This window comes from Macroventuria anomochaeta (assembly GCF_010093625.1).
Source record: "Macroventuria anomochaeta strain CBS 525.71 unplaced genomic scaffold BU25scaffold_39, whole genome shotgun sequence".
NCBI lineage: Eukaryota > Fungi > Ascomycota > Dothideomycetes > Pleosporales > Didymellaceae > Macroventuria > Macroventuria anomochaeta.
In genome coordinates, this window is record NW_022985400.1 from 59,225 (window position 1) to 68,330 (window position 9,106).

The following is a 9,106-nucleotide window of genomic DNA, read 5'->3' on the forward strand; positions in this document are numbered from 1 at the left end:
TGGGTACGCCCTCGTCTTCGGCTTCGAGACGTATCTTCTTCAGTGCGACTATGCGGCCATAGTTGTCGAGATCGCGGGCTCTGTATACGACACCATAGGTACCTGTGATACTGTGACGGTTTATGGAGTCAAGAGGTCACGTCTGCCACGTGTGCTGGTGCAGTGCTCTTGCCTGTTCCAACAGCACTTTCTGGCTGCACGACAGATACGTCATGTAAACAGACCCTGATGACTGCCGGGTGAGAGACAATCACAGAACAAGAACAACAACAGAACACAATATTTACTGATTCTACTGCTTCGCGCATTTTTCCCCCCTGACCAACTGCCCTGCGCGGTTACACCTTCATCTATTGCATCTACTGCAACATAATCTTTCTTTGACAAACAGGCGACAAATAGGCTCGTTCGTCAGAAGATTCGCCAAAGCGACAAGAGTGTCTCTGACTGTTACACTTCCTGCGGCTTTGGTACTTAGCAACGCTTCGATGATCCTGAATGTGTCACCCGAACCCCATCACAAGAGAGCGGAGAACGACAGACAAGCGGATAGTTGTCTAAACAAGAGGAAGGACCTGTCGAAGAAAAAGCAAAGGGTAATACTTCGCCACAACGGCTGCAGGCCGAGACAAAACACAACTATCCTGTTGCATTCTTAGGTTTAAGGAATGGGCAAAACATTGTCGCTGTGCGTATGCATAAGATGGAGCAAAGCGGGGTAACGGATAGTTTTTAAAAGACCCGGCCCTAACCTGCATCCACTCCGGGGGATTCTGACATCTAGTCAAATTCGTAGAGCGCTGGCGGTGTGTAGGAATTACACGAACCTGCATGGAATAGCAACTGAAGAGTGCCCCGCCCATGATGGGTGCATGCCTATGTACAGTAGTGCCGGCACATTTGAAAATTTGACAGGAGCAAGAGGCTATAATGGTGGTGGTTTGCTGCTAATGTGTTGAGTAGCGCCAAACCTCCATGTCCTGTGCTCTTGCGCCTTCGACATGCGTTGCAGTTACGGAGCCGCCACTAACTCGGAGTGCAGTCCACCACCGTATTCACTACCACGTGTTGAAGAAATGAATGGTCATGATGGCTGGACTACCGTCAAAGATCGCGCGATGAAGAAGCGCATCCAAAATCGTGTCACGCAAAGGACTTACCGTAAGTGTTTGCACTTTAAATCTCGAAGAAAATGTTGACGATTAACAGGGCAACGCGTGAAAGTTAGAATGGCAGACCTTCAGGCAAAGCTTGACAATTGCGAGAAAAAGCTTCAATCAAGGGAGAACGACTACCAAGATGGTGGTGAAGAAAGCCCAGGATCGCCTATACAGAGGCCAGATTCATTACGGTCTTCCCTTCTGTCGAGTCGCCAGTAAAGACACGTGCTTCTCCTACAAACGGTACCTCGTCCTCTCGCGGTAGCACAGCGACAAAGAAAGGTGTCGAACAAGAGGTTTCTGAATTCTCGAGCTCTGTCCTTTCGGAAAAGCGAGACAGAAGCAATAGAACAGAAAATGACAGGCAACAAGTTTTCTTGCCACTAGACGTAGGCTGCGTTCAAGAAAAAGAGCATCCGCAACCAGGAAATGGTGCAACAGATGGTACGTGATCGGAGCGCGGCCATTCTGACGAAAATTGATAAAATGGTAGCCCAACACACTTCATCTAATTTGACCAACGGCGAACCTGTTTCTTTCGCACTTGGAAACGACGACAACCTCGCGTCTCACCTGAGTACCGATATTGGTTCCCGGGAGTCTAGCAACATTACCAACTTAATGCAACAGGTACCCTGGACAGGCGTACGGCAGCGTGACCAGCAAGGTGGTCCGCCAAGCATCACGACATTACATAATGTAGACACTGTGTTAGCTAGCGGTCCATTGCAGTGTCTACCAGCGGCCCGTTGCAGTGTTTGCCAACGGCCCGCTGCACTGATAGTCCAGCTCATTCGGTTAGTTCGGTTTGCTTCACTGCTATCCCCTTCTACTATATAGTCCCGATCGATCCTCGCCATAGCCAAATAGACCAATCAAGACTCTCAACCCTTCCACACCTTTGACACCTGGGGCCATACAGTTAGTGCACGCTTGACTGCATTATCGAGGGATTAGTTCAAGTTCTCCTAATTACTGCCGCGTACCGAGATCACAATATCAGTTCAGAGCCATAGGGTCGCAGTTTGAGGAAGGAGGTGAGCAGATGTATGCCTAGAACTCTATCGCAGACAGTGCTGGCGCTGAAGAAGCTCTCCATCCGCCGCCTTCCGGTGTTACAAGCCATCGTGCGCTCGCTCATCGAACACGTCGTTGTGGGTGACATGTGCTTTCACTTCAGTTAGTTTGAAGGGAGACTAAAGTAGACTTTGCTAACGTGGCTTTGTAGATCGACCCCTTAGGCAGACCTTCATTCAGCCAGTCGCTGTTAGCTCTCCATACAAGTGCACCGAGGAGTTAGTAAAGTCTGCCTTACAGTGGATTACTATCGCAGCGAATGCACCCATATCCGAGATTTAGTGTACAGGCTTTGTGGTTCGGAGCGCGCGATGCGGCGTTTCAACCTTAACACTAGTCGTTCTGTGACGGTTTATGGAGTGAAGAGGTCATGTCTGCCACGTGCTGGTGAAGTGCTCTTGCCTGTTCCAACAGCACTTTCTTGACTGCACGGGATATACGCCATGTAAACAAACCCTAATGACCCGGTGAGGGAGAACGGAGAACACAACACAGAACAACAGAATATACCGATTTTACTGCTTCGCGCGGTTACCCCTGACTTACTGCCCTGCGCGGTTACCCCTTCACTTATTGCATTTACTGCAACACGTTCCCATGTCCAGCCTTTTTCCGATGCAACATTCAGCGAGCAACACCATGATGGCTTGCAGGTTCGAAATCCTATATCACGTCCACAATGACTTCACAAATATTTCCTTCAAGCAAAGAGTATTAAGTTTTCTACAATCGTGAAATTTTCAGCCTTGCTTACCGGAGCGTTTTTCGGCCTTGCGTCCCTCAGCACGACCTACGCAGCCAAATCATTATCGGTCTCAAATCTATACTATGCAGCCTGTCTCAGAGAGGCAGAACATATGACCTTCTTCAATGACTGCAGAGTGCCGGCGTCAAGGTGCTGCGTGTATGGCTCGATGGTACAACTTCGCTTTCAATTTTCCCTTCCCCGACTGACAACCCCTCAAGATCAATCCGAGACCACTAGAGGCACGCCCATTGACCCATTTCCAGCCTTTCAAGGCGATTCTCCTTCATCTTGGGTTGACACCGTTTTGAACTGCCTTGACAAACTTATGGTGAAAGCACACAGCCACGGCATCAAACTTCTCATCTCAGTCCACAACTACAAAGCATTTGGAAGCTGGTCCGCTTCGTACTCCACCATATATACTCAATACATTCCCATGTTCACATCAATGCGTACTAACTTGCGCCTTGGCGAATTCAGTTATCTAATTTCCACTCCTTCAATGCATGTACGCTTTTCATAATCCTGATTACTGGCATCTTCATGATGCTTATCACATTATTCTCAGAGAAGCTCCTTGGTTTGTTGTTAGACCATACTCTTCTGGGTAGACACGAGCGACTGGTCCAGGGCCATGCTGAGTGGAAGGCAGGGTCGACATTGCAGCTATAACGGATAGCCCACGAGAATCTGGGATTAGGTGCCTGGAAGAGAACTGACAAGTCTGTCCCAGCGACAAATAAGAGCGATATCCTTGGGATGTTCGACATCACCGACCCGAAAAATGCTCGTCTAGTAAAGTCGAGTACCGCAACGGATATGAGTGAAGTCAGTGGAATGGCAATGATGGCGTCGATTTCAACGTTGACCTCGAACGCAACGACGGCGTCATTGACGACAATGGTGGTAATGATTACAATGACGGCCCCATAACCAGGCGCAAGCGCCAAAGTCCAGTACCTGAGGCTGCCCAGCAATCAGCATGCTTCGACCTGGTAACTCTCGTCAGCCCTGAGGCCGGACTGCGATCATTTCAAGACATCGGTCGGTCGCGCATGATTAACAAAGCTATTGTCTGTACATCCAAGTAATCGTGGCTGATCAGGCGAGAAGGAATGCGCCAGGGAATTCTGCGTCAGCATAAACCCACAAACATATCGAAATGTGTGTTCGACAGTTCAAGCATCATAGAATTACCACACAAACCAGGTAAATGAAACACTCATCAGTGCGTGTGACATCTGCCATGATGATCATTACGACGGTGCACTGAGGTCGTGTGTTGGTGTCTTGCTCGTACTCGGCAGCCACAGTCCCGGACAGTCAGGGGCTATCACCACAACTCGCACGATGCAAAAGGAATATTGTTTTGTTTCCCAGCCATTGCAGCACGTGACAGCCATCACGACGCAGGCAAAACCAACACAGTCTGACATATGCGCATTCCAGGATGGTGTTGGGGTACAGACCGCGTGGGGCGCGGGGTTGTGCGATGCAGGGCCCTTTTCGGGCGATGTTTTCGATAGGCGGCCCAAAATAGCCGGCGACGCTATCAAGATGCGCTAAAGGCTGCTAAGAGATGCAGGGTGGCGATGCAGGGCAAAGTGGATGGCAGACCCTTCAGAAGAGCAATTGATAATGCTATCGTGCGCGCTCAGGCAAGCAGCGAGGCCTGCGCCGCTCGTGATTGCAAAGTGGAAGGCATGAGAAGGCGTAAAATGTGAGACGTGGCTCGCTGATTGACATTGATAGCGTCTCGATGGGGAGCTAGCGCATATCGAAAGGGAAGTGGACCCTCAGCACTTTGTGTCACGGACATGGATGACACTTTCCCTTGGGCCCGTCCGCCCAGGCGCCTCTCGTACTCCCTCCCTCAGTCGCTGCCGCTCGTTTCTTACAAAGTCTTTCTCATCTGCATCGCCGCGTGTTTCGTTCCCTGCCCGTCTCTTTCCCAGTACTAACCCCCCCCCCCTCCTTAGATCACTGTAATTGTGATCCACGACGCTCGCTTCAGCGCCTACTGCTCCACCACGTTTCAGGGGCACACACCCTCGTAATACCCACCCACACCGACCGCTACCCCATTCGCTTGGCCTCACCCCCGGATCCCTTCACGTCTGTCTGTTCACCAACACCCTTGGAAGGCACGTCCGACATATCGCATTCGCACACTCACCCCGCCGTTGGAGTGACAGCCGGTCTTTGACAGCTGCACGGCTGCACGGCTACACGGTTGCACGAGCTGCGCGCAGCATCCTTACACGACATCCCCGTCACGAAAACTTACCACGACAATGGTTCGCGGCGCCTTCTCCGCTGTCTTCGCTGCAGCAGCCCTCGCTGGCACCGCCTACGCTGGCGCAAAATGCACAAAGGACAGCCACTGCCCATCAGAGACACCGTGCTGCTCGCGTGCGTACCCTTTGTCCTTGGTTCTCATGTTGCGCTGCTAACAGCTTTGCAGTATACGGCGATTGCGGTATCGGCGCTTTCTGCCTTGGCGGTTGCGACCCGCTCATGTCGCACTCCTTCGATTCTTGCGTACCCGGTCCCGTCTGCAAGTCCGGCACATACGCCCTCGACTCGCTCAGCAATGTTCAGAGCATTGACAAGTACCTCGGCGACTCGTCCAAGATCGACTGGCAGTCGCAGGGCATGCCCGCCATCTACACTGACCCTAGCAGCGGCAAGAAGTCGACTCTCTTGACTATGGCAGAGGGCACAGTTGGAACTTTGTTGGCATCAACACATTACGTTTGGTACGGCAAGATCTGCACCAAGGCCACCACAGCTCAGGGCAAGGGTGTCGTGACGGCCTTCATTCTCATGTCTGACGTTAAGGATGAGATTGACTTTGAGTGGATTGGTATCGACACCTCGCACGTCCAGTCCAACTTCTACTCCCAGGGCGTCACAGTTTGTATGTAGCTTTGCTCACGATTCATTGAATCCAACTAACTTTATGCAGACACGAACGGTAAGAACATGACTGTACCTGGAGGCAACACCGTCCAGAATATGCACGAGTACTGCATCGACTGGAAGGAGGACTCGCTCACCTGGTCCATCGACGGCAACGACCTGCGCACACTCAACCGCAAGGACACATGGAACGGCACCTCTGGCCGCTTCGACTACCCACAGACACCCTCCCGCATCATGCTTTCGCTCTGGCCCGCCGGTCTGCCCACCAACGCGAAGGGTACTATCGACTGGGCTGGTGGTGAGATCGACTGGAACAGCCCCTACATGCAGAACGGCTACTACTATGCTCGCTTCCAGGAACTCACCGTCGACTGCTACGACGCACCAGACGGCACCAAGAAGTCTGGCTCCAAGAGCTACAAGTACAACGACTACGCCGGTACCAACAACACCGTCGAAATCACAAATGACCAGGTCATCCTTGGCTCGCTCATGGGCACTGGCGAGAACCCTGGCGATGCACCTAAGTCTGGCGACTCCGAGGCGACACAAACAGCAGATGTTGCCAACGTTCCCGGTGGTAACGTTGGAGGTGGTAACCGCGCTGAGGAGACTTCCACGCAGGCTGCTACAGGGACAGGCAGCGGCGCGCAAGCTACAGGAGACTCCGGCAGCGATAGCGGTAGCTCCACACAGTTCGTCCAGGGCAGTAGCTCAACAGAGCAAAGCACTGGTGCTGCGGCGAGCATCGAGCCAAAGCTTGCTGGCTCGATTCTTGCTGTTGTCGTTGCCATTGCTGGTTTGGCTGCTGGACTGTAGGTTGTTGTTTTTTGAGTTGAGTCACGTTTCATGTCCATCTTTGGTGTTTGGGAAAAGAGATCATTGCATATCAACGGTCCTTTTGTTACTTCTGTTCATAGCGTGTACCTTCAGGGGGTGATTCTGGTTTGAGGACGGGTGCGATTTAGGGTTCATTTCTTGCATATCCTTTTGATAGTAAGATTCTTTATTGAGAGCGGAAGGGGTTACTAAGGCTATGGCCGTTGCATCCCTCTGGTCGTAGAGAGCAAATAATAATCCACATTTCACAAACACTTTGTTGGATGAGCATTGAGCACTTGTCCAGATCTGCTGGGAAGGCACCACCTCACTAGTGGCGGACGTTTCTTCCGGTTTTCCACTGCGCCGTGCCTGCCATCTCACCTCACTCACCACATGTTCACGGAACAATCTTGTATCGTCAGCACATCGCTGCAAACGACGATAAAGCTCAACAGTAATGCTAGCATCTGAAAGGGTCGGATGCCATACTCTTGACTGTATTCGTAAGTCGTGACAGCGTATACTAATGTACAGAAGGCTTTCCCCGCTCCTGGCGCACTCTCACCCACCGTCTCTCTGCTATCTCGAAGGCAGTGAGCACTCAACATCCGCACAAAATCTACTCCCCCTGAGCTTCCATCTCTTCGTCAAGGCACTGAACAAAGACGGTCACTTGGCCATATACTATGAGAAACGACCCGCATCTCGAGGTTCTCGTCATCATCACAACGCTCGCTCTACTTTGGCACAGTCTTGCGGAGCACGTCATCCATCCTTTATCATATGCTTGTTTCAAACGTGTTCAGCCATGCTTCTCCCATCGTCGAAGCACAAGAGCTTGCGTATAAGGGTGCGTGGTATCGATGGCTCAAGCCACTTGGAAGCCTCTCAATACGACCTATCTACGCAGGACTTTGGCTTTATTATCCCGCCACACCTCCCTTCTTCCACCCAAAATATACGCGAACAGTTAATTTAGTACTCTTCAAAGCAAGCGGCTTTCAGCTACTTACATGAGCTTGATGTTCCATGCATCGACTTTCGACAATCTCATGGATTCTGAGACTCTCAGACATCACTTTCACCAGAGTTATTTGGTCACAGCACGAATCGATCGATTCTGCTGAAGGCACGAGAACGGGCCGCACGTGGTTGGCCAACAAGGACATTGCAGGGAAGGCTGACAGTAGGGGCCGAAGTACCATACGGCTGTTGCAGGGGGGTTCCAACGTGGTGGTGAGGAGTCCACGTATGTCCTTGAACGTGACACTTGCTACACGTTGGTGGTGCTTGCTGACGTCCTTGAGTAGCCGGAGTTTGGTCACCCTCCACAGCCAACCTTTCAGCCTCTGTAGCAAGCTCCTGACCGTGCTGGACCTGTAGAACTCCTCCACGGGCTATATACTGACGCCGCTGGTCTCTCTTACGTTGTTGACGCTGACTAGCTGTACGGAGCTTCCTATTCTCCTCTGCAAGTATCGTCGCTGAGTTCATCGCAAGCTGACAACCTTTGACAAGCTGGCGGATAGCTTGGCTTGTTGGGCTCTGTGACTGGCGACAAAGGAGGTCTCGTAAATGTTGAGCCTGCTTTTCAAGCTGTGCAGCTGTACGCGGCATCTCTGCTGCCCATGCAACGTTATTGTCAGCTGCTGTTGTGGGTGGAGATGGAGTTCTTACGATTGTGAGCGACGATAGGACTGTTGAAGTCGTGTCTTAAGCAAAGCTCGTAGGCACTATTCGATTGGTTCTTGGGGATGAGCAGAGGTACAGAAAGCTGTCAGGGGTAGGCTATCCGAGAGGCTCGGGGCATGTCATGTGACCTTAGGGTCCGATGTGCTCTGCTTGTTGTGCCTCCGTCTCTAATTGCTGGTTGAGATTATAACAGACCCAAGTACCATTGTTGTCATGAGACTGGTACTCTGCATTTTCAGCTTCAATCCATCCATCCTTGTAGAGGTGTTGGCGAGCCTGCTTCAGTGAGGTTGGCTCTGGCGGTAGCTCGACCTTCGTCGCGGTCAGCACATCGGCAATGGCGGTGTTACGATCAGTGGTACACTAGGTAGCACTGACAAGGATCGCTCTCACACTAACATAGGCAACGACAGAGCAGCGGCAAGTCTCGGTTAATCAGAGACGGAAACAAGGCCCGCTGTCAGACTGCATATATGCTCTCACTGATCTCACAATCTGACGTACAGTAACAGAGCACGCAGAGCACTCTGCATGAACGCTCCCACTGCTCTCACTGCGCTGTCAGATCACACAGAGCAGACAGATCACCACGTAGACACGTTTAGTATATAGCATGTAGGAACACAACCCTTATGGTTCGTGTTCAACCTTGTCAATTAAGTTTGTCATTGGATCTCAACCA

General features: G+C 51.4%; 4 protein-coding genes across 4 annotated transcripts; all 4 read left to right on the plus strand.

Moving 5' to 3' along the window:
• Window positions 1-1,001: 1,001 nt before the first annotated feature.
• Window positions 1,002-1,379, plus strand: BU25DRAFT_425098 (uncharacterized protein; the record flags this gene model as incomplete). The annotated part of the gene is made up of 2 exons (XM_033708326.1): window positions 1,002-1,161; window positions 1,210-1,379. The coding sequence occupies 2 exons, from the start codon at window positions 1,002-1,004 to the stop codon at window positions 1,377-1,379; spliced, it is 330 nt and encodes a 109-aa protein (XP_033557269.1).
• Window positions 1,380-2,980: 1,601 nt separating this feature from the next.
• On the plus strand, window positions 2,981-3,626 carry BU25DRAFT_182486 (glycoside hydrolase family 5 protein). Its single transcript, XM_033700929.1, has one exon. The coding sequence runs from the start codon at window positions 3,095-3,097 to the stop codon at window positions 3,506-3,508; it is 414 nt and encodes a 137-aa protein (XP_033557270.1). The 5' UTR covers window positions 2,981-3,094; the 3' UTR covers window positions 3,509-3,626.
• Window positions 3,627-5,279: 1,653 nt separating this feature from the next.
• Window positions 5,280-6,729, plus strand: BU25DRAFT_350878 (glycoside hydrolase family 16 protein; the record flags this gene model as incomplete). Its single annotated transcript, XM_033703330.1, has 3 exons — window positions 5,280-5,397; window positions 5,450-5,905; window positions 5,954-6,729. 3 exons carry the CDS (start codon window positions 5,280-5,282, stop codon window positions 6,727-6,729), a joined length of 1,350 nt encoding a protein of 449 aa, XP_033557271.1.
• A 403-nt stretch (window positions 6,730-7,132) lies between these two features.
• Window positions 7,133-7,606, plus strand: BU25DRAFT_414592 (uncharacterized protein; the record flags this gene model as incomplete). The annotated part of the gene is made up of 1 exon (XM_033707331.1): window positions 7,133-7,606. A coding segment is annotated over exon 1 (342 nt), but the record flags the coding sequence as incomplete, so codon positions are not given.
• Between the last annotated feature and the right edge of the window lie 1,500 nt (window positions 7,607-9,106).